Below are 24,416 nucleotides of genomic sequence, written 5' to 3'. Positions count from 1 at the left end.
ACAAAATGTTTGCAACCTATGCCACAACTGAGCATTAAGTCAGCAGGGGGTTAAAGGTTGTTTTCCAATAACTGCACACGCCGTACAGTCATTGAGTAGAACAGTCTGTTTAACCAGTGAATATGGAATCCATCAAGCCTACAAGGGACTCCTGCACAACTAGTAACTTCATTTTTAATGATATATTTAATTCACTAGATAAATTCCATATTCAATGGCAATTCATCAAGCATCCCCACGTTCCCTTTTGCTCATTTGGTGTAAACAATGATGCACAAGTCTCTGAAGTTTGTGAATACAGCTCAAGATTTTTAGCAACTCATCCAACAAATTAGCAAATACCACCACTTAGATGCTGGTGACACTGGCACATCATCTCTACAATACAGTATCCACCATTCAAATGAAACAACATGAAAAAAAAACTATTTAAAATCCATGCTAAAGCTGCACATGTTTTCTGGAATGTCTATATAAAATTGACCAGCATGAACCATTTCTGCCTCTCAATGATGCAGCCATGTGTATCTGAATTCATTACTGGAATAATACCTAAGCATAAGTTCTGCTCTAAGAGGCATAGAAGTTAAACCTCCCATTGACTGCTTTTAGAAAATGAAGCAAATTTAAGTCCTCTTTTCTTTGTCAGTTACTCACCCAGGTTCTTACATTGGGGAATCATACCTGTATTCCTGTCAATGAAATCCATGGACTCCTCACTTGCACTGAAGTGACTGGAAACTGCTTTCATACTCTTTTCGGCAGGTTCAGTTTCTAGATCAGAACCAGTATGTACTGAAGAGTTTGTACTCATGGGCGAGCGGGGCATATCCGTTAGTGAAATTCTCCTATTGGGACCACTGATTAACATGGACTTGCTGAGAACTATCTTCGGTGATGCAGTCATATCAAAGTTTAATTTCATTTTTTCATATTTATCAGGTTTAGCAGTCCCTGCTGCTGGATTCTGGGGATCTTTTAACATCTGAAATTGGTTGTTGGGAGTGTACGGTGACCGGAAAGGTGCATAATTGAATACCCCAAACTTTTTGCGAATGTTCTCCACATAAACTTCCATTTCTTGCATTGCACTGTTGAAGATGCTTTTAGTCTTTTTCACAGAAAAGGGAATTTCCTTTGACATGAGGTAGCAATTGTTTATTGGAACCCAGGCCCTGCATTTAGAAGAGAAAATGTATTTGTAAATTTGAAACCAAAATAATTTGCTTTGCTTCAAGGTCTACTGTATATCTTTTCCAATTCTGGCTTTCTTAACTCCACATTCCAACAACAAAAGTATTAAGAAAATATGCAGGTGACCTTCTCATCGATAGCTGCTTTTGTTTTTATTCAACTGCTTAAGTACAAGAGAAATTCCTGGGTGAAACAGTGTCATTTTCTGCCCTCTCACATGAAGTCACATTCACTCTTGTGCTCGCTGATCTACAATGACTCTTGGCACTCTCGGTCACACCTTGATTTAAAATCCTTACGTAGTTTTCAAATCCTTCCCTACCTTTGTCCTTCTCTATTGTTGTAATCATCCGAAGCCCAGGACCCACAGAGCTGCATTCTTCCAAACCTGGCTTCTTTCACACACCCAATTTTCTTCACCACTATTGGTGGCTTTGTCTTCAATTCCCTCTGTTCCATGCTCTGGAACTAACTTCCTAAATTTCTCTCCACTTCTCCCATGCATTTCCCCTCTTAATGCACTGATTATAGCCTGCCCATTGACTAAACTGATCAAATAATCTTTAGCTTGGCATCAAATTCTATATGATAATCTCTGGGATATCTCATTCCAAAGAAAATGCTACATTAATGCATTGCTGTTGTCACCAAAAATAGAATAGAAAGTTATAAATTCTGGTTACTGCTGGAAAGGTGGCCACAGACAATAATACAAGCAGCAGGATTAATCTGTTAAGAAAACCATGCCTCATGTGAGATACTGAAATAAGACTGTACCTTCATTTAGGAAGTTAGAAGGGGCTGGTGTCCTGGACAAATTTGTTACCCTTAGCTCATTGCAATTCTTGATCTGGGGAGATTCAAGGGAAGCTTCCAGAAATCTTGAGAAAGATTCCCAAACCATGATTTATAAAGGAGCCAAGATTATGTTATTCCAGGACTTTTCCTCAGCTCTGGCCCGAAAGAGGAACGCATTTGATGAAGCAAAGAAGTGTTTAAGGGACTTAAATATTCAGTACTCCTTGCGCTACCCAGCAACGCTACGCTTTAACCATGAAGGGTCAGTGTATAACTTTGGATCACTGGAGAAGGCCAAGGAATTTTTGGACTCTCTTAGATAAATTGTAAGAGTTAATTGATGTTGTTTTGCTCTTCCCCCACTCCGGTTTACATCCCCTCTTTTTTATATTAATTTTTTTTTACCTTACTGTTTAATATTATCTTTGGGGGGGGGGGGGGGGGGGGGAGAGGGATTTATTTATTTGTTCTCTACTTAGCGATTTTCTCCCCCTTTTTTTTATAATATAAATGTAGGCCGGGGGGGGGTCTAGTTAATGTTGGTGGGGGAGGTGGTTACCTTATCCTATTTTATTTCTGTCTTTAGGAGCGGGGTTGTTTTCCCCTGTTATTTTGTATTATTATATTTAATTATTACTTGTTGAGACTGTAATTTTATAGTTATATATGTTTATACATGGTATTAACATTACCAAATATATCCAGGTGTTGGTGTGTGTGTGTGTGTGTGTGGGGGGGGGGGGCGGGGGGGTGGTCGGGTGCTTACTGTTAACTCTAGCTCTGTAGTATATTTGAATTCTCTTCATCCTATTGAGGGGCGCCTGGGTCAAGGGTGGGGCACTGGTTGGGAGAAGATATGATGGACTTTTGGAAAGGAAGTGATACCCCCTGGGAACAAGGGGGAAAATCGCCATTTAAATACGTTTTTTTTTTAAATTTAGAAATAGTTTTGTATAATATTGACATCAGTATATTAAAGAGCCTTTATTTTTGTGAATTTTATATGCTCTATGCTTGGGATGTTCTGGATAGGGTTTCCCCTCCCGAGGGGTCTCGGATTTGCCCGGATGATTATGGTTGATCAGTCAGTTAAGTGGTGCACCTGGAATGTCAAGGGGAGTAATTCAACAGTCAAAAGGAAGAAAATATTATCAAACCTTAAGAAAGAAAGGGTTGATATAGCTCTCCGACAGGAGACACACTTATTGGATAAAGAACATTTGAAATTACGACAGGGTGGATTTGATCAGGCTTTTTTCTCTTCTTTCAACTCAAAAAGCAGGGGAGTCGTTATCCGAAAAAATTCCCTTTCAAAATCCCAGATCAGATAAAAGATGAATCTGGACGATATATTCTGATTAAAGCCCTTATAAATGGAGAGGAATGTGGGATCTTAAATTTGTATTGCCCCCCCAGCACATCCTTTTAAGTTTATAATGGAATCCTTCTCAAAATTGATGGCTCTCGGTGCTTGTCATACAATTATAGGGAGAGATTTTAATTGTATTATGGATCCAGAAATAGATAGGATTCCCAAGAGTACTGCAGGAGTATCTCCCAGATCTAGACAACTGGTGGATTTGAACAAAGAATTAGGACTGGTAGATGTATGGAGATACCTTCGTCCATAGGGCAGAGATTTTTCTTTTTACTCCAATCCACATAAATGTCATACCAGAATTGATATGTTTTTTGCCCCCTCGATTTTTTAAAATTCCATATCATCCTGTAAAATAGGCAGTATAGCAATTTCCAATCATGCTGCTGTACATATGGAAATCAAGGCAAGGAACAATGAGACATCCCCCTGGCATTGGCGTATGGACGCCTTCCTGATGAAAGACAGTAAATTTGTAAAGTACTTCTCTCAAGAATTTAAAACTTTTTTAGAAATTAATTCAGGTACGGCTAGCAACCCATCAATGATGTGGGAGACCATCAAAGCTTACGCGCGAGGTTTGATCATCTCATACTCAGTGACCCAGAAAAAATTAAAAGGGAGAACAACAGCGTCTGTTCGAAGCTCGCTTAAAAGTGGCTGAAACAGCATACGCTGACAGACCTTCTATTATCAAATTATGGCCCTTAGGACAGCTCTAAACACCACGCTTACCCAAACGGCTAAGAGGGAAATATTATTTGCAAAACAAAGGTTATATGAATTTGGCGATAAACCTGGTAGATACTTAGCATTTCTTGCAAAGAAAAAGGCGGCCCCTCAACCTATCACATCTATCAAGGAAAGTACGGGTATTCTGACTCGTGATCATAAAAGGATTAAAGCAATCTTTAGAAAATTTTATTCTGATTTATATAAATCGCAGGATTGAGAAGACAGGACTAGGAGGATGCAGTCATTTTTTAAAAACCTGACCTTTCCGGACCTAACCCCGGAACAGGTATCGGTCCTGAATGTTCCCCTAACAATCCAAGAAATACGTGAAGCAATCAGGCAACTTCAGAGCGGTAAGGTGCCTGGCCCAGATGGCTTTCAAGCTGAATTCTATAAAGAATTTACAAGAATATTGGCTGGTCCACTTATGGACATGTATAACTATTCATTCGGTCAGGGCTGTCTCCCGCCTTCGCTGAAAGAGGCGAATATCTCTCTTATCCTCAAAAAAGGAAAGGACCCAGAAGATTGCGCATCATACAGACCAATATCCTTGCTAAATGTAGATTTTAAAATCCTCCAATAATGTTAGAAGGGTTTCAAGCCTGCCATCAGGGAAAGATACCAGGAGTAGTAGTCTCATCAGATGCGGAAAAGGCATTCGACAGGGTTGAATGGTCATATTTGCTTTACACATCGGAAAGGTTTGACGTTGGAAAGGTATTTACCAAATGGGTCTCAACACTGTATAGTGATCCCAAAGCAGTTGTGATTACCAATGGATTAGGCTCGGATAGCTTCAGTGTGGGTAGGGGCTGTCGTCAGGGATGCCCTCTTTCGCCATTGCTATTATCGCTAATAATTGAGCCACTAGCAGAAGCTATACGGGCTGACCCTAATAGAATGGCCCTGAAGATTGGTACAGGTACACTTAAAATTACCCTTTATGCAGATGATGTTCTTGTATTTCTCAGTAATCTTCTGATGTCCGTGCCTCGCTTAATCCAAGTTATTAATACATTTAGTGTATTTTCAGGCTATAAAATTAATTTCTCGAAATCGGAGGCTATGCCAATGGGTGGCCTGGCTAGTATATCCCACTTATTGGATGGATCCCACATTCCTTTTCGGTGGTTCCTGGATGGCTTTATATCTAGGCATTTTTATTATCCCAGTATTTGGTCAGTTATACAAGGCTAACTTTGTGCATTTACTGGAAAGGATAAGGCAGGACCTCCAGTGATGAGGACACCTTCCAATTTCCTGGCTAGGTAGAATAGCACTAATTAAAATGAATGTCCTACCCCATCTCCTATACCCTATGAGAATGCTTCCAGTGATGCTGCTGAGGCTGGCACTACGTAAATTATATGGCTGGTTGGGTTCCTTTATCTGGAATCATAGAAGGCCCCTCATTAAGCTGAAAAAGCTACAGCTTCCACAGGCAAGGGGAGGATTGGATTTCCCAGATTTTAGGAAACATCAGTTAAGTTCCCTATTAAGTTACATAGCTGATTGATTGCAGGTCAGACAAGACCCAATCTGGCTGGACATCGAGGCCTCTCAAGTAAAATGCCCACTTATTAACCTCTTATTTTCAGACAAGAGGAAAATCATTACGGACCACTGTAAAAACCCTATAATACTAAACACAATTAAAGCTTGGAATATAATGCGGCAAAATGAGGGCAACTCACATAAAACATCCCTCTATGCTCCAATAGTGGGAGCATGGGGATTTCAACCGGGGCTTACAGATGCCACTTTCAAACTCTGGAGATCCAGGGGTATCTCATGTTTAGGGGATCTGTTCAAAGAAGGGGTCCTGATGTCTTTTGAACAGCTGCGTCAGAAATTTGGATTACCTAATGGAGACCTCTTTCGATACTTCCAAATTCGAGATTAGATACAGAAGAAGACTACGTTATTAGATAGTCTTTATAAATCAGATAAGAGAACGTAGAGTGCTATGGCCAATGGGGGTATCTTCCATCAGCACTACTTATCATTTATTACATGATGAAGTATCGGGAGATATGGACAATCTGCTTAAAACATGGGATCAGGATTTGGGACTGGAAATCTCTATAGAAACGTGGAATGACATTTGGGAAAACACCAGAAGAATCACCATCTGCAACAGAACTCAGCCATTCAGTTGAAGATACTTCATAGGGCCCATATAGCACCGGACCGATTGGCAAAATTTAAGGCAGGAGCATCTCCAATGTGTCCCAAATATAAAATAGAGGTGGGCACTCTTGTACATTGCTTATGGACCTGTCATAAGATCCGTAGATATTGGACTAAAGTAGCAAGTGCTCTGACAGAAATCTTAGGAACGGAAATTAGAGTGGATCTCTCTTTTTGGGCTTTTCGAACTTACCCTCCCTGGAAATGCACAGGAAGAGATTATTTCCTATTCTCTCTTTCTGTGCAAGGAAAAATATTTTGGTAAACTGGGTGGCTGAGGGCCCCCCTGGACTTTTGAATTGGCACAGATTAATTATGGAATGTATTCCCCTTGACTTTCTTACAAATAAGGTGCACCAAAAGACCGCATTATTCCATAAAACATGGCAGCCCTTCTTGAATTATATAAATACTGATATTTCGGCCACCCTAACAAGGGCTTTTATTTAATTGAGATGGCGAACCTGGCTGGTCTGGAGCCCCTTGGGAGAGGAATCCCGCACGAATACGGGTTTTGTTACGATTTGATGTTAATACATTCCGAGCATGTATCTCACTATTCAATTTCTGCGTTATCCGTTGGTTTTTTTTCTGTTCTTTGAATAATGTAAGAGACTTAATTATACACTCTGGTTAGTTGTAGGTTAGATTAGTAGTTAGTTGAGTTTTGTTTTTTTTCCTCGGTTTTTTTTGTTTGATAAATTTTGGTTGTTATTTATTTAAGATTTAATTGTATATCAATGTTTATACTTGAGTTTTTTTATTTGTAAACTTGTAAAACTGTTAAATTTTCAATAAAAATATCTATTAAAAAAAACAATTCTTGTTCCACTTCAGGAGATTTGAGCTTGTAATCTCGGCAAGTACTTCAATGCTTCACCATGAAAGAACTGGAGGAGCTACTTTCCATGTGAGACAGTTTAAAAGAAACCATGTTTGAGCTCTCTGGCTAACGTGGCATTATTTAAATGAAGAGCGGACAAGTCCTTCTGGTGTCCTGGCCAAAATGGAGCCCTCAACCCACACTTGCAACAAAAGCAAAATACTACACATGGTAGAAATCAGAAACAAGATCCGAAATGGCTGGAAATAATCAGCATGTCATGGAAGAGCTATGGAGAAAAACAGAGTTAACATCTCAGGTCAATGAAAACCTTTAACTGAAACAGTCACTGTTGATAAAGGGTCATTGATTGAAACATTAAACATTTCTCTCCATAAATGCTGCTTTTGCCACAACTTTCAAGACTAACTATACCACCATCATAGAACATGGAACAATATAGCGCAGAACAGACCCTTCGGTCCTCGATGTTGCGCCAACCTATGGACTTTTCTCAGCTCGTCCCCCTACACTATCCCAAAATCATCCAGGAGCTTATCTAAGGATTGTTTAAATCTCCCTAATGTGGCTGAGTTGACTACCTTAGCAGGTAGGGCATTCCACACCCTTACCACTCTGTAAAGAATATCCCTCTGACATCAGTCTTAAATCTATCACCCCTCAATTTGTAGTTATGCCCTCTCCTACAAGCTGACATCATCATCCTAGGAAAAAGTCTGTCTACCCTATCTAATCCTCTGATCATCTTGTATGTCTCTATCAAATCCCCCCTTAGCCTTCTTCTTTCCAATGAGAAAAGACCCAAGTCTCTCAGCCTTTACTCATAAGACCTTCCCTCCAGACCAGGCAACATCCTGGTAAATCTCCTCTGCATCTTTTCCAATGCTTCCACATCCTTATTGTAATGGGGCAACCAGAACTGTACACAATATTCCAAGTGTGGCCGCACTAGTGTTTTGTATAGTTGCAGCATGATATTGCGGTTCTGGAACTCAATCCCTCTACCAATGAAACCTAACACACCGTATGCCTTCTTAACTGCACTATCCACCTGGGTGGCAACTTTCAGGATTAAGCTGTTCTCTACAGTGAAGACCAGGACTGCAACTTTAAATGTCCTGATCTTTTTAGCTCAACTCCTTAATTTTAGGAAACAGGAATTTGTTTTCAAATTGCTGGTATAAGGCGGCCAAACTAAAACAGCACTCAAAAGCAAACAGCAACACATTAAATGGAATTACCCCATTGTTTTTAAGACAAAGATAGATTTTTGAACAGTTAAAGGAAGAAAGGATTCTGGTGAGAGGTTGGATAAGTGGAGCTGAGTCCACAAAAATATCAGCCACGGTCGTATTGAATGGCAGATCAGGCTCGTCGGACCAGGTTGTCTACTCCTATTTCTTAGGTTCTTATGAATCCTGACACTGTTACAATCAGCTACTCAAGTGTATCAATACTTTAAATGACCCAAGGACGAATTTTTTTTTAAATGCACTTAAACCAATTGTTTCTTGTGCAGTGCCTTAAATGTAACTGCTCCAATGATTATTAGCACCAGTGACAGTTCTGAAACTAATGGTACCTTACCAGAATGCTGTACTGTTGCTAGGATACAGTCTGAGCTTAGAAAGAAACTAAATTATAGTGCTGGTTCTTTATCTATCACATGTTAAGTGGACATGGCATTAACAGCTCACAGCCATAAAGTTACATTTTGCTGAAATTATGGACCAAATTGCTAACAAAAACATATTAGAAGCTTCAAATGAAAGTTTTAAGATGTACATGGTGTTGCCTGAAGTAGTTTTCCATTACACAGAATCCAAATGCTATACTGCAATTGTTTTAAGGAATGGGAGCCCACTAAGGGAACCAAATTAAATCAGCTTCCTATGTAGACTGTCTTACAGACTGTCAAGAAAATTTACCAGAGCATAGCTTAATTCTCACCTGTCATGTTGCCCGAAGAAGCGTGCATCAACCTGTCCATCCTTGTCCCGCAGTGCTTTTGCAGGCCAAAAGGGAAAACCTTTAAGTTTAGCCCAGACAAGAGGGTGGGGATTACTCTATATATAAATAAAAAAGGGATAAATCTATAAATATTACTGCATAAAAATAGAACTATTTGGATATCTCTGCAGTGCTAAACACAGAATACAAAGAACAGAACAGTGTAGGAGGGTTGATAATATTCAGTGCAAATGACTCCAGTGGTGGCTCAGTGGTTAGCACCTCATCTGTGTGTACTTTGCACATACTCCCCCTTTCTGTGTGGGTTTCTGCCAGGTGCTCTGGTTTCCTTCCACAGTCCAAAGATGTGCAGGTTAGGTGGATTGGCCATGTTAAGTTGTCCCATAGTGTCCAGGGATATGCAGGCTGGATGGATCAATCATGATAAATGCAAGGTTACAGGGATAGAGTGGGAGCCAGGGGGTGATGCGGAGTCTGGGTGGCATGCTTTTCAGAGGGTCAGCATGGACTTGATGCGCCAAATGGCCTCTTTCTACACTGTAAGGATTCTATTATTCTATAATGGCTTAAGAACTGCAATTCTCATACCATTACAGGATGGAAAACATAGGATTTCAATGGAATATAGCAGCACATCTTTGCATCAACAGTGTCCACATGACATGTATAGGAAGCATTTGAAAGACCAACTCAATCAGTACATCCATCATGAGAACTGAGAACAATCTGCTGGCTCTTTTCCGAGTTAGGAGCTGCTGAACTTCAGGGTGAGGAGGAACTGAAGTATCGGTTCCTTACATTTAGTCTACATTCTTACAATGAAACTATCTGCCTTGAGTGAGAGAGGAATGGAAATTTCATAAATATCTAACTGTTCATCAGCATGACAGTCAATTACTGTATTTGTTCTGGAACAGGCATTATAGAGTTTGAACCCAAGGTGGCAGTCTATCACAATTTCCTTCAGAAGTCGAGTACTGCATAACAGCAGTGTTTCAACAAGGTGATATTATGAGTTGAGTAAATACGGAGGAATGCAATTATTATGCTTTGCCTGAACATCAGTGGACTTACAACACTAGAGTAACGACAACTGATCAAATTTGAAGTTAGAGATACAAACAAAATAAATAAAAGGTATAGAAAATAAAAACTATTTATTTTCAAAGGGAAATGTGAGAAAGAATGTAGAAAACTCACAGGCTTTGGAGGTAAAATAGGTGGAATTTTGTACTCATCTCCATGGTGTGTTTGGTAGTACTGGAAGAGGGGGACAATTCATTGGGCAAGACAGTCACAGGCAGGTACAACACCACTTTCCCATCTCCTCCCCAATTACATCTATGGACAATGATTCAAATCTACTGCCAGCTCAGGCCCTTCAGTGGGCAATTCATGTTCAGCCTCAGTCTCAGCTCAACACTGCTGACATTAACCCAGCTGCTGTTGGGGCTCACCCAGCAGGGAGCATGGAAACAACTGCTGGTTTATGGGCTGGAGGATGGGAGGGAAAGAATGCATTGGTCAAAGGCACTCATGTGAAATCAATAGCCACCCCTGCCCTTGCTACTGACATTACAACCCCACCTCATAAATGTGCAATATGAGGTGAAGTGATGGTACTTGCCATTGATCATAAGGAAAAAATGATGGCATGGATTAAATCTTTCTTAGCATTATTGTGAATCTGGCATTGGCTGTAGGGTTCTTCAGGAGCGACTATGATGTAATCAAACAGGCTAAACACCGAATCACATTGAAAGATGCTCACGGACAGCAGAGCAGTAAGAAACAAACATTGATGAGTTCTCGTATTTTAATATTTTGAAAGACAGCAACACAAAGATTAGAACATACATGCAGGATTAAGGACAAAGATGATAGGAAACAAAGATTTAATCTTATGCAATTTGACAAATATTAAAATGAGTTTTTCAGGAGCAGGGAGATTTGTCAACAATTACTTTGACTCAGCATGTTGTTAAAATCCAGGTAATCATATCAACAAGGCATAATTTTAAATCAGGAGGTTACAGTGGAATGGAAAAAGTTAGCAGCTCACAACAATTCAAATGACTTCTGAAGATTTCCATTTGCAGAGACTTTCAAGATCATGTCATAGAGGAGCAAAGAATCACTAACAGAATCACCCAAATTTCTATATTTAACAGCTCGTATATAGGGGCCTGAAGTTACTGTCAGTTTTCCAGTTACAATAATGTCAAATGTTGATAGTTCACTCAGGTGAGAGGGGAAGGATTGAAAAAGGTCACTTTTTCCACGCAGAGGGTGGTGCAAGTCTGGAACAAGCTGCCAGAGGGGTGGAGGTGACGGGTACAATTACAACATTTACAAAGCATCTGGATGGGTACACGAATAGGAAGGATTTAGAGGGATATGGGTCAAATGGAACCAGATCAGTTTAGGATATCTGGTCAACATAGCGTCATGAGTTGGACAAAAGGTTCTGTTTTCATGCTGCCTAACTATGACTATAAATGATCCAGAAAGTCTGATCAACTTTGGAACAGATTTGACAGTCAGTAATCCTCTTCACAACTTACACATTTCACCTGTTATGATTTATCTCGTCTCTCTGGAATGCTTCCAGCGGAAGCCAGTGAGAAATCTGCTCGGTGTAGGAGCAGCACTGCAGGCCAGGATTGATACAGCACTGTGTTTCAGCAATTAAAGATCCCAAAGGCACTTTGACAGTGACAGAGGGAAGGCAAGTGAGCTGGATAGGAAAGGGGGCAGTGAGTTAGGTGTGTGAGACTAGTTAGCTGTCAGGTGAGTGGATGAGTACTTTGGATAGGTTGGGATGTGGGATGTTGGACTGGGTTCAGAGTTGAGAATGGAGGAGATGGGTGCATCAGTGTCTTTTAGGTTTGAGAGTCTGGCTTTCAGTTTAATAGGTGTCCAGGTGCTAGAGCAGGTTTTTAAACCCCAAGTTTTCTGGACAGCTATTAAACTTAAATAATGAGTTGATGCACTCAGAATTCTTAGACTTTGAGGCCTTTTTAGAGAGAGTTCAAAACACAGGGGATTTTCCCGTTATCTACAATTTCCTGGGGAAGTCCCCTGTAGTCAACTTTATCTCGACCCACAACTCCAGTCATCCAACAACTCAAGCTATGGAACATCTGAGCCAAGCTATGGAACATCTGCTATTGAAACTGAAGTACATGCAAAATCATTCATCCTTTTGAAGACACAAGGTGTTATGGTTCTTGTTTCTTGAATCATTGAAAGTTAACTATTCCCAAGTTAATCCGCACACCAGTTGAAGATCTGATTGGTTTTAAATGCAGCTCCTGAAGTCAACTGGAGGGTATTTTCCGCTGCTGGTAAATTGTTGATTACATTGAGAATTTAAATTTCTTTTATTCTTAAAGCCAAAGTGTATTTGCTTGCATAGTGAAACATATATACCTTGCAATAAGATGTAGCTCAGTACAGCAGAATTCTAAAGATCACTAACAACAGTCAAGGTTCTGAATAACAGAAAATACCAACAATGAATTAAGCTGAAGTCTTAGTTGTCTGATGAGTAGACTACCAGAACTATTGCCATAAGCACTGAGGTTTGTCATTTAGTTGCTCCAAAAAATTTCAACTTACACAAGGCTCACAGAACCAGTTGTCTCTCTTCTGACATGCCGCCAAGTAGCATTCTGGACAAACTTCAATCTCATTCATCTATTTTTAAAAAAAGAATATAATCACCTGAAACTATGAGTCTCAACATAACTGAAAAGGTACAACAAATAAGAATGCTAAAAATCAGAAAGACAGAAATGAACAGCAGTGTTTAAAAGAGAAAAAAAAACTAGATTCACATGAAGAATCTAACGAACAAGGTCAGCCTAAACTTTCAGTGCCTGAAAGAGAAAGGTATGAACGATACGGCTAACGTTGTGTTTTTATTTCATATAAAATACAGTACAATACAATACAGAGTAAAAGATCCTTCTGCACTCACCAATAATGCTTTATAAACCAGAAGTGCAGTGTTAAAACACGATGCAACTGTCTTGTTATACTTACCTCATGCTCGCAGATTTTAATGATCACCTTTGCTGTTGCTGTTAGTTTGTGATTGGCTGCAATACAAAAATCTATTATTGATTTTAAAAACAGAACCCTACAGTATGAACATTTAATTTGCTAACAGAGCACATCTGACAAATTGCACAATTTTACAGGTCTGCTTGGCAAAGTGGCAGCACTCTCACCTACCAACTAGAAGGTTGTACATTTAGAACTGACCCAGCACGTAATTTACATGGACTCTTCAGTGCAAGACTGAGGGAGTGCTATATTGTCAAAAATGCCATCTTTCAAAAGGGAATGAAGACCTGTTCTATCTGTTCAGATGAACATAAAAGATCCAATGGCACTTTTTCAAAGAATAGCAAGAACTTTTCCTTTTCCTTAAATTTTCCTTCTTGCAGACATCAATGTACTGTTGAAAATCTTATTTCAGACATCAAATTTACAGTGATAAGAATACGACAAAATTAACCTTTCAAAATTACATCCATAATGATAGATGAATAGCAATGTACTTCCAATTCAGAATGGTGTTTGGCAAGTGGGAAAAAGTTGCTGGCATTCCCCTGCTCTTGTTGTGGTTAGCCTTTCAGGGGATAGAAACCATTAGTATTGAAAGTGCAGCAGAAGAAGCCTTGGTAAATGCTGCAGGCGATCCTACAAGTCGCACACTGCTCCAGTGATGGAGACGATGAATGTTTAAGCCAGGAGATGGGGAGCTGATCAAACAGGTTGCTTAGTGTTTAATAGTCTCTAAATTGAAGAGTTATTGGAGCCACACTCAACCAGACAAATGGAGAATAAGTTTCATTGATGTGATGCAACAAAGAGTAGAATTGCTATTTATAGTTCCTTGTTGGCTGTACAATCTTTTTGAAGTTGGAAGGTAAATACTTGCTGCAAAATACCCAGTCTCCGAATTGCAACTGTTAGCACTTAGGTCACTGGTCCATAAAGTTACTGGTCCATGCAGAAGCCAAAGAGGTTTACAACAGGAGACATACTGAAGCAATAAAACCGATGTCAGAAAAGGGCTAGTTCAGGACTCTTATTTTTGAAGACAGTCATTGTCTGTGCTGAGAATGGTACTTTCCAACTATCAGCTAAAGCTTGGATCAAAATAACAACAGAAAGTGCTGGAAAGACTCAGCAGGTTAGGCAGCATCCATGAGGACAGAAAATGAACTAACATTTCAATGTGAACAAGAGCCTTGGTCTCAAAACCTTAATTCTGTTTCTATCTCCACATTTGCTGTCAGACCTGCTGAGATTCTCTGGAACCTTGTTTTTATTTCAGATTTCTAGCATCCACTGTAGTTTGTTACCTTAGATTTTGAATTCAAGTCTTGCAGCACATGGGCATGGACTGCTTCATTACCTGTGCAACTTCAGGTGAAGCTGGAATGCTGCTTTCATCAGCAATCTGCCATAATTATGACATGTTTTCAGAGCGATCCTTCACTAAGTTCAAGCCAGTGGGCCTGTAATATTGCCCTGACAAACTCCTGCACCAGTGACCTAAACTAAAATGAATAGTCTCATGACTATGGCCATCTCTCTTTGTTCCAGTTATTTTCTCTCCCAACCAACTCCCAGTGACTTCAGTTGTATTTCTTGGTACCATGCTCGGGCAAAAGCTTCCTTGATGTCAAGATCAGTAACTCTCTCCTGAACTCTAGAATTTAGCAGTGTCCATGTTTGCACCGAGGCTGTATTGAGAGTTGCAGCAAAAGCAGAACACACAGAATATTAATGGTGATTAAGTGCTTATTGGAGCACTCTTCATGATCCTTTCTAACAGGCTGTTAATAATTGGGAGTATGCTGATAGGAGAAAGTGAGGGCTGCAGATGCTGGAGATCAGAGCTGAAAATGTGTTGCTGGAAAAGCGCAGCAGGTCAGGCAGCATCCAAGGAACTGGAGAATCGACGTTTCGGGCATAAGCCCTTCTTCAGTATGCTGATAGATGGAGGTTGACCAGGATGGATTTGTCCTGCTTTTACGTAATGTGCAAGACAATTCTTCAACTGTTAGGTAGATGCCAGTATTAGAGCTGCACTGGGACTAACTAAAGCACAGCAAGGACTGGAGCACAGAACTGAAGCACTACAGCCAGATATTGTCGGGTCCATTTTCTTTGTTATGTCTGGAGCACTCATCTATTTGATACATGGATGGAAGTAAACTGGGTGAAAATTTACACCTGTGACCTTCAGAAAAAGCTAGCTGACAGTGCCAAAGTTCAAACAGGAATAACTTGGCAATAAGCCAACTCAGCATGGACAGGAAGGAAGAACAAATGAGAGAAAAGGCGAATTATGCAGTCATTTGACAAAGTAACTTATATTTTAAATTAATGTACTTTCCCTTTCAGTCAAAGGAGAAACTTGCATTCATAACAGCAAAGCGTTCTCACACATTCCATTTGCATACTCTTTTACTGCAAGTTCCCTCTATCTATAAAAAGAATAAATACTCCAGATATGTAGCACACACAGAGGGCTCCAGATGAAGCAGCAGATCATAGCCACACAGCCAGAACAGCAGCAGCAGAGCATTGTATAACTAGTTTCAACCTCACCCAGCAATGGAAGGGAAGGGGGAGGAGACACTGGAAATAAAACAAGTGCTCCACTCCTGGTTATTCTTCAGTGTTCCCTGCTAATCAACACCAATGTGTGTCCAGTGAACATGGACAAAGTTGGGTGAAAATGCAATGCTTTCCAGTGTGTAATAGCCTAAAGTTCACTGTCCATTTTCTTTCACTCATTCACAAAAGGTCTCAGAGGGTCTTCAACACAAAACCAGAAGCAAAATAAAAATTGGTTACAACCAATTTAACATTGAGTATAAAGTTGTCTAAGTCCACAGGAGACGAATTCATTCTTACAGCCATGGACATTTACCATATCACAATTAGATCGGAGTGGATATGCTGCACACTGTACAGTTTCACAAAAGGAAGTTGTTTAATCAAACTTCAGAGACAGCACTTTGTAAGAATGGCATTTATACAAGTTCAAAAAGGGGAAGTAAATCAATGGCAGTTCAAGTAATAACAACATTTGGACATGAACCTCCACAATATTAGAGGAAACTGTACACAAATTGTACACTACCAAACCACCAAAGTTTTATTAGCAAGCACAAAGACACTGGAAGACAGTAAGATTCCAAATGCAGCATTTACCTCACAATTACAATTGACCCATGTTCAGTCAACTGCAGATTTCTTTTAAATAGTTATTTCCGTAGCTGATTTGTGATTATTACTACTTCAGTTCATGTAAAGGGCAAAGGGTCAAATCTTTGAGTACATGTAGCCACAAACTTACAGAAATTTGTTTACTTTGTGATGCTAAACTTAAACATTAGTGCAGTTTTTCCAACTACTTAAAAATGATGATTCGCTATGATTGATTCTAAAAGTAACATAAATTTAGATATAGTTGAATTTACTACCAGTCATATAAGTTAATTCAAGGACTTAGAAATCAAGTGTTCCTTTACTAAAGTGCCAATGAAGAATTGGAGATTAAAGTAACTGGTCAGATTTTACAAGGGAGGATATTTGCTAGTAGACTATTATGATATTTACCACCGTTATATATGATGCAATTATGCAATATCCACTTGACATCAGCTAGGAAAGCCTCAGTACACCCATACATCTTCTTCTTGACATTCTAAAAAGGAACAGAAACACTCAGCAGTTGCAAATAAGAGACTGGAGGAGGAAGGACTAGCATTTACATAACACAACCTCCAAACACTTCACAGACAATCACGTATATTTGATGTGTAGCCACAATTGGAATACACCTCACACAGGAGCTAATTAGCACACAACAAACTCACATAAACAAAATATTATTAACAACCACATAACCTGTTTTTGAGATGTTGTTGAAGGGTTAAATATTAGCCAGGACACTGAAGGGATGTCCCCAGCTCTGCTTCAAGTTGTGCTAGGGGTTCTTCTGCATCTTCCTGAGGTGCCAGCTGGGGCCTTGATTTAACAGCTCATCTGAAAGGTAACACCTCACTTACGCCATCAGTACTACAATGAAGCTTCAAGCTAGATTCTTATGCTCAAGAAAAGTGGGTATTTAACCTAAAAATTTGTAATTCTGAAGCAAATGCACCCTTCTGTACAATATGACCAATACCATGGAATATTTCATAACGCTGTAACCGACCTTTGGTAAGAACACAGCTGACTGAAAGAGAGTACCCTTCAAATTAGGGGAGATTACTAACTAAGTTTACAAATTCAGCAGGTTGCTCCAGTTCTTGTATTGAAGTGGAGGCAGTGTATGGGACAATGACAAAATTAAAATGAACCAATTAGTCTAAAGGCTCGTGTGTTCTAAATGCTTTAATAAAGCTGATCTTGTTTGTCACAGTACATAAAAAGGTTAAAAATGAGGTTCAGTCATACAAATAATGGCTCTGTTTAACTGGATATCTTGTTGCATTTAGTGATTTGCTTCTTAACAGACAGTTCCATGCTGTAAATTGAAGCAATTATTCTATTCGAAAAAAACAGTTGTTGAATGATTGAACTGAAACTAATCTTCACACAAATTATTTTTGAACTGATTTATTTTTATATTACAATTATAAAGTGCGAGCATTCAATTCTCAGCGGGAATCTACCTCTGGGTCAGGTCTTAAAATATTTGAACAAGCTGTTTAAAAATAGGCACACTTTCTAGCCCCAAACGCCACAGTTTCAGTTTGCATCTACTTAGATATTTTTCCAATCAACCTGTCTAGAGATGTTATTGTATGCCTTTGGAGCAAGTGGGACTTCAACTCAGGCTTACTGGCTCGGAGGTCATGATACTACTACTATGCCATAAGCGTCCTTGAAACTTGCATACAATATTCCAGATGCTATCTCACCAAGGTTATATACCACTGAAGCTGGAATCTTAACTAGTCTTTTCAATCAACCTGTTCACACATGTTGCAGCAGCCTCTGAAGGAAGTGGTACTTGACCAGGGTCTTCTAGTACAGAAGTAAGGACACTACCATTTTGCCACAACAACCCTACAGGTCAAGTAGATATTTTCTAATCAATCAATCAATCAATCTATTCACAATATTAATATACACCTCTGGAGCAGGTGAGACATGAACCTGGGCGTCCCAGGTCAGAGAAAGGGATATGATGACTACTGTGTCACAAGAGTTGTAAGAGTTACATAAAACTACCAGTTTTAGGCCATCACTTGCATACAATCAAGCACAATGTAACAGGTTGATGAATATGTGCCATTAAATATAATTAATATAAGGCTAAAAGGCTTAGAAAAGATCACAGGGAAAGCAATATTTTAAAACTATAATGAAACAAAGTGCAGCCTTGATTCATTTTTAGAGGAATAACTATTTCAGTCACTCAGGAACTTTTCAGTCTTTACTGGCTAAGATCACTAAGATATAGTGAATCAGAAAACATTTGGTTATACAGTTTAAGAATCAGCAAAACAATCCTTATTTCTTTATATTTTGTTACATGTGGGATGGAGGAGTAAAGGTATCATGGAGTACAGATTTACAAATTATTAAAAGTGGCCACAGAACGGTGGATAAATCTATCAAAAATACAAAGTACAGAGGGGTTCTTGCTACTTCTAGAAGATCCATTCCAAGAAAATCTCACAAATAGCGAAATAATGAAAAACAGGAATATATTTCCCTAAGGAATTTAATAGGTATTTAGAATAGATATTTGGCAACACACTTAAGTATAAAACAGTTGAACAAATTCCAAAAACTGTTCCTGAATAAAATTGGGACATATATGTGAAACAACAAATATTGGGACAACAAATAGCAAAGATCCCTTGAAATCATAGAGGGATAGAATAAAGTTTTCTTTTAGTGTTGCAAACATATTATTTACAAATTTCTGTCCTCCATATTCCCAAAAGGAGGAGGTACAATCTGTTACTGTTCCTGGTGTTCTTTTTTCATTCATTACCAAAAATATAGATTTAAGGTGCAGTAATTGCAGTAATGTAATCAGAAAGTATTGTTCTAACAATTTATATAAATCAAATTTGAAATTCAGGAGAAGTATCTTTATTCCAAAAGAGGATAGAAGATGGTCCTGTGACCACATGGAGTGCCTGAGGCACACAGCATGGATGCTTTTAATGAATGAACGATAAAGGAATGTAGGAACAGGATTAGGCCATTCAGCCCTTCAAACCTGCTCAGCCATTCAATAAGATCATGGTTGACCTGTTTCCTAATTCCATATGTCTGTCTTGGATCAATATCTCTTGATACTCTTGCTTAATAAAAATCTGTTTCAGGTTTAAATTTAATAATTGATACAGTATTGTCAGAGGAAGAGTGTTCCAAATCTCCATTACTCTATGCAGGTCGAAATGCTTTCTAACATCTCTTCTGAATACTCTGATTCTAATTCTTAGACTATGTTCCGTGGTTTGACAATCTTTATCTTGATTGAAATAGTTTATCGTTATCTACTTTGTTTTTTTCCTGTTAATGTCTGAAAGACCTCAATTAGATCAACTCTTAACCTTCTAAATTCTAAAGAATAAAAGTCTACTTTGTGTAATCTTTCCTCGCAACATAACCCCTGTCACGAAATCCAGTTACCTTCCTTGTAAACCTGTGTGGAACTCCCTCCAGGGCCAAAACATCCTTCTGAAGGTGTGGTGCCCAGATCTGCTCATGATACTCCGTGGGGTCTAAATAGGGTTTTGTAATACGTGCATCCTTAAATTCCAGTCCTTTAAATATGAAGGCCAGAATTCCAATAACCTTCTTGACTATTTTCTGCATCTCAGTCCAAAATGGAAGACTTCACACTTGCTTATATTTAAATCCATCTGCCACAGCTTTGCCCATTCACTTAATCTATCAATATCCTGTTAAAATTTTACTCTACCATCAACACTGTCTACAATTCTATGTCACCAGCAAATTTGGATATTTGACTTTTTATGTCATTATCCAAGTCACTAATGAATATTGTGAATAACCGACATCCTAACATAGATCCCTGCAGGACGCCACTAGTCCTGCCAATGAGTACTTACTCATTACGCCAATGCTGTTTCTGGTCAATTTCCGATCCAAGTCATAAACTTGCCTCAATTCTGTGGGCTGCCGCCTTAGCTAACAGTCTGTTGTGTGGGATTTTATCAAAAGCCTTCTCGAAGTCCACATAAACAATAATCTATCAACTTACTCTGTCCACCATCTTCGTCACCTCCAAAACACTCGATGAGGTTTGTCAGGCAACACCTACCCTTCATGAATCCATGCTGACTTTCCCACATTAAATAAAATTTTGAGGTGATCAGTTAGCTTATCCTTGATTATGACTCGAACAATTTTCCCACCAAAGATGTCAGGCTAACTGGTCTGCAGTTCCCTGGTTTCTCTCTGTCACCCTACTTAAATAGCAGAGACACATGAGGAAATTTCCAATCCAGAGTACACCTCCTAAATCCAGAGAAGGAAATATAGAGTGAGAGTCGGGTGGGAGATGGCTCAGAATAGGGAGAGAGATGGTTCAAACATTGACAGAGCGGATTGTCAAAATACCTGTTATTTTGTGCACGGAATTTACAATTTCATGTTTTCTTAAATCATAAAATCCCTACAGTATGGAAGCAGGTCATTCAGTGCATCAAGTCCACAGTGACCCTCCGAAGAGTGTTCCACCCAGACCCAACTCCCTACACAAGGTATTCCCTTTGGCTAATCCACCTAGCTGCACAGCTCTGGATACCATGGGCAGTTAAGCATGGCAAATCCACCTAACCTACACATCTTTGGCCTGTGGGAGGAAACCAGAAGACCTGGAGGAAACCCACTGGAGAATGTGCAAACTCCACACAATCAAGCCTGGATCCTTGGAACTGTGAGACAGGGAGCTAACCACCAAGGCACAATGCCACCCTCTTTTTCTTAAATATTTTGGATCAAATTAACATTTCTACATTTGTTTTTATATAATGGTGTATAATGAGACAGAGAAAGGTTTTATAAAGTTTCAACAAAACTACCAATCAAGTGTAACCAGGACAGGTAGATGGAATCAAAAAGCTTTAATTTTGATATGAAAATTAAAACTCAAAAACACCGAAAATAAAGCACCACAACTTCAGGACACCGGGTCTTGATAGATTATTGAGTAAACTACCACCAGGCAAATACTTTGCACTGTGCAAATACAGCGTTGTCATATTCAAAACCTGCCATTGGATGGCAGCAGACAAAAATAAGTAAATTTGCTGAAAATACAATATTACTGTGCTTGTTTTGGAAGAAAAGTGAGCAAAGGCAAATTCAATACAGGTGAATAGAGCTGCTCTCCAACTGCGACACAAGGCACAAAGATCTCAGACAATGGATTTACCTTTTCTAATGTGCAAATATCCATTGGGTGAAAGATGTACTCAGCATAATCAGGATGTTGTTCTAATGAAACTGGCTTCTGGAAGGGCTCAGTCTGTTAAGAAGGTAGAAGAGTGCTTTATGAAACTAATGGAGAAGTGAGGGGTGACAAATTAAATGTTTAGGTTAAATATTTACAAGTTTCAGTTCACTTTCAAAAGTAAGATTTTGATTTCATGTCCAGATAAAACTGCAACACAACAGCTCCACAATTAAAACTAGTGATTAGCCATGTCATGAGAGATCCCAGAAATGATTATGTTTAATGACACACCGTTTTCCTAACCAGAATTAAAGGGCCTCACATAAAGGATGACAGAACAATGCAGTGTTGAGCTCAATGCTGCAGGGATAAGCTCAATGCTGCAGGGATATATAAAGTTTTGCATGCCCGGGGCCACATGGGATAAGTGGTGACAAACAACTGGTGCAGTATTTCCCATCAGGAGCCAGGAGGAAGACTAGAAATACAAATAAATTAGCCATAGAGAATCTCTGATGGATAACTTAATGACTCCTTACAAGGTCAAACGATAGTGCCACTGACAAGTGGCTGGTGTTGATCATGCACCCATTCTCTTGATTAGAGGAATTGAAAAGGGTTCAGAAATATAAAAGAAAACTGGTAGACAGAAATAACACAAAAAGGGAAATAATTATCCAAAATGTCACTGGCCCTATGGAAATGAGGCATTTCTCACAGCTTTTATTTGTATTATCTTGCATGAGAAGGCAGAGACATTCCAAAGTTTTTTGGTGGACTGCACTCCAGATAAATGGATCACTTCTGCCACTAATGGCAGCTGAAGATGGAACCATTAGACATATCACAAATAGTGGAACTTCCAGGTATTAAATCCTCATGCAAGTACTGTTGCCGCGAGGCAAGTATTAATGTCTCTTGTACTTTGAAGGATTATCAATTCTGTTTTTTATCATTACAAGAATTCATTAAGCAGGGTTATCATGTAGCTACTAGGAGAAAGTGAGGACTGGAGATCAGAGTCAAGAGTATGGTGGTGGAAAAGCACAGCAAGTCAGGCAGCATTCTGAGGAGCAGGAGAATTGATGTTTCGGGCATAAGTCCTTTATCAGAAATTATCCACATTCCTAACGAAGGGCTTATGCCCGAGACATTGATTCCCCTGCTCCTTGGATGCTGCCTCACCTGCTGTGCTTTGCCAGTTCCACACTCTCAACTCATGTAGCTACTGTAGTTTTTGACTTCTGCAAACCACTCCATTTTTGTATTTGACAATGAATAGAAATACAATTAAAATCAAACTGCCTCATTTGGTCTGGATTACCAATAAATATAATCAATTATATTTAACTGTATAAATTAACTTTCACCATATATTGTTTTCCCAGCTCACTGTAGTATGAACATTCTTCCTATTACCAATTAATAACCTCAGCCAAAAAAGCCAGGCTCAATTGATATCAGTGGCATGTCACATGAGGAAGTCAGAAGGAAAAAAGAACATTTCTAATTGTTGCTATTTTTACTTACTCCTGGCTGCTTCATCTTCTGTAGTGCATATTTCAGCAGATAAGACAACTGATCTATCGTAAGCATGGTCATAGCTTTACTCTGAGTCTCAATACATTCGGCGACTGTGATTTTCTGTGAAGCAAACAGATTTAAAATAATTTACAAAAAACAACCAAATCAGAGTATATTGAATTTTTGGGGCACAAACTTCAAATTAGCTGCAGAGCCATCTCAGCAGGACAACACATCACACTGGTCAACCGCAGCTTTCTAGGGAGCACAATATTAATCTCCAAACAGACATTCTTTTTCTTCAATAACTGCACACCGGTCTGAATGGCAAGGATACCAAACAACACCAAAGCCAGCAGGTTTAACACCAAGATATTGCATTAACCCTTTGAAAAACTTTGAATCATGTATTGTCCAGCTTCTAAAGCTGATTAGAAAAGTACAATTAGAGAATTTAAAAATTACAAAAGCCGCAGCTTCAGAAAAGTCACTTAGAATACTTTGATTAGAAATTCCACTTTCATTGCTCAAAGGGTTAATGATACACATATATGTTCTGCCAAGGTTACAGAATGCTAATCATATTCTTAGCAACTCAGTTAGTTCCCTGTATCGATACCAGTTTGTGTTATTGATGAACCTTACCCCAGGAGTAGTGGCTACATGCGTCTTTTAACCAGATTTAAAACATATAATCAATATTAAATATCCCACTTTCTTAAAAAATGAATTTGAACAAATTCATGCCCATTTCCCTCACCGTAGTTTTAACTATCTTTTACCATACCTCACATTCTGGACAGAACCAGTCCCCTTCCGGTTCAGCGTTCAGTTTTAAACACTTTGCATGGTAGACACGAGGACAGAGCTCGCAGCACAGAACCTGGCCCTCCCGGTGGCACACCCAGCAATAGAAGTCATTTCGACCATCCTGTGGTACAACATGAAGAAGGTCTTTGGTGAATGGCTGCTTCATAGAAGCAAAGGGACCACGTCTAAGTGTCAACTGAAATGGCAGGCAAGAGAAACAGGCTTGGTTTCAAAATGGGATGATCAGCAATTGTTAGGGTGCAAAAAAAATACCAGTTCTGTTAGGCTTCTCATCCCAACACCAGATGGTTAAGGATGCAACAGGATCAACAGACTTTGTCACAGGGCTGCCAGAATAGTGCAGTATTCAGGAGATGATAAATTAGTGACAAGCTTTTTTTTTTGAAAAAAAGAAGCAAGTCGCATAAAATTCAGGCAATTGTACTCTATACTTCCAAGACATGCACTTAATTTTCCAGACATTA

At 39.2% G+C, this 24,416-nt stretch overlaps 1 protein-coding gene across 10 annotated transcripts in view; it reads right to left on the bottom strand.

Moving 5' to 3' along the window:
• The window catches only part of zmynd8 (zinc finger, MYND-type containing 8), a 170,999-nt gene that overhangs the window by 22,613 nt on the left and 123,970 nt on the right, over positions 1-24,416 (bottom strand). For 7 of the 10 annotated variants that reach the window (XM_087994793.1, XM_087994789.1, XM_087994792.1 and 4 more), the window contains 8 exons: positions 23,909-24,127; positions 23,128-23,241; positions 21,577-21,669; positions 16,764-16,851; positions 13,161-13,216; positions 12,735-12,812; positions 9,093-9,208; positions 685-1,175 (listed from right to left, as the gene is read on the bottom strand). In XM_087994793.1, the coding sequence (XP_087850919.1) occupies positions 685-1,175; positions 9,093-9,208; positions 12,735-12,812; positions 13,161-13,216; positions 16,764-16,851; positions 21,577-21,669; positions 23,128-23,241; positions 23,909-24,127 (1,255 nt within the window). The remainder of the gene's footprint in view (positions 1-684; positions 1,176-9,092; positions 9,209-12,734; positions 12,813-13,160; positions 13,217-16,763; positions 16,852-21,576; positions 21,670-23,127; positions 23,242-23,908; positions 24,128-24,416) is intronic. The other 3 variants (XM_043710704.2, XM_043710699.2, XM_087994794.1) reach the window with 2 other exon arrangements.

This window comes from Chiloscyllium plagiosum, unplaced genomic scaffold (assembly GCF_037043375.1).
Source record: "Chiloscyllium plagiosum isolate Xiang-an unplaced genomic scaffold, Cpla_swu_hap1 HiC_scaffold_15, whole genome shotgun sequence".
Lineage (NCBI taxonomy): Eukaryota > Metazoa > Chordata > Chondrichthyes > Orectolobiformes > Hemiscylliidae > Chiloscyllium > Chiloscyllium plagiosum.
This window is presented reverse-complemented; position numbering and strand designations above follow the sequence as displayed.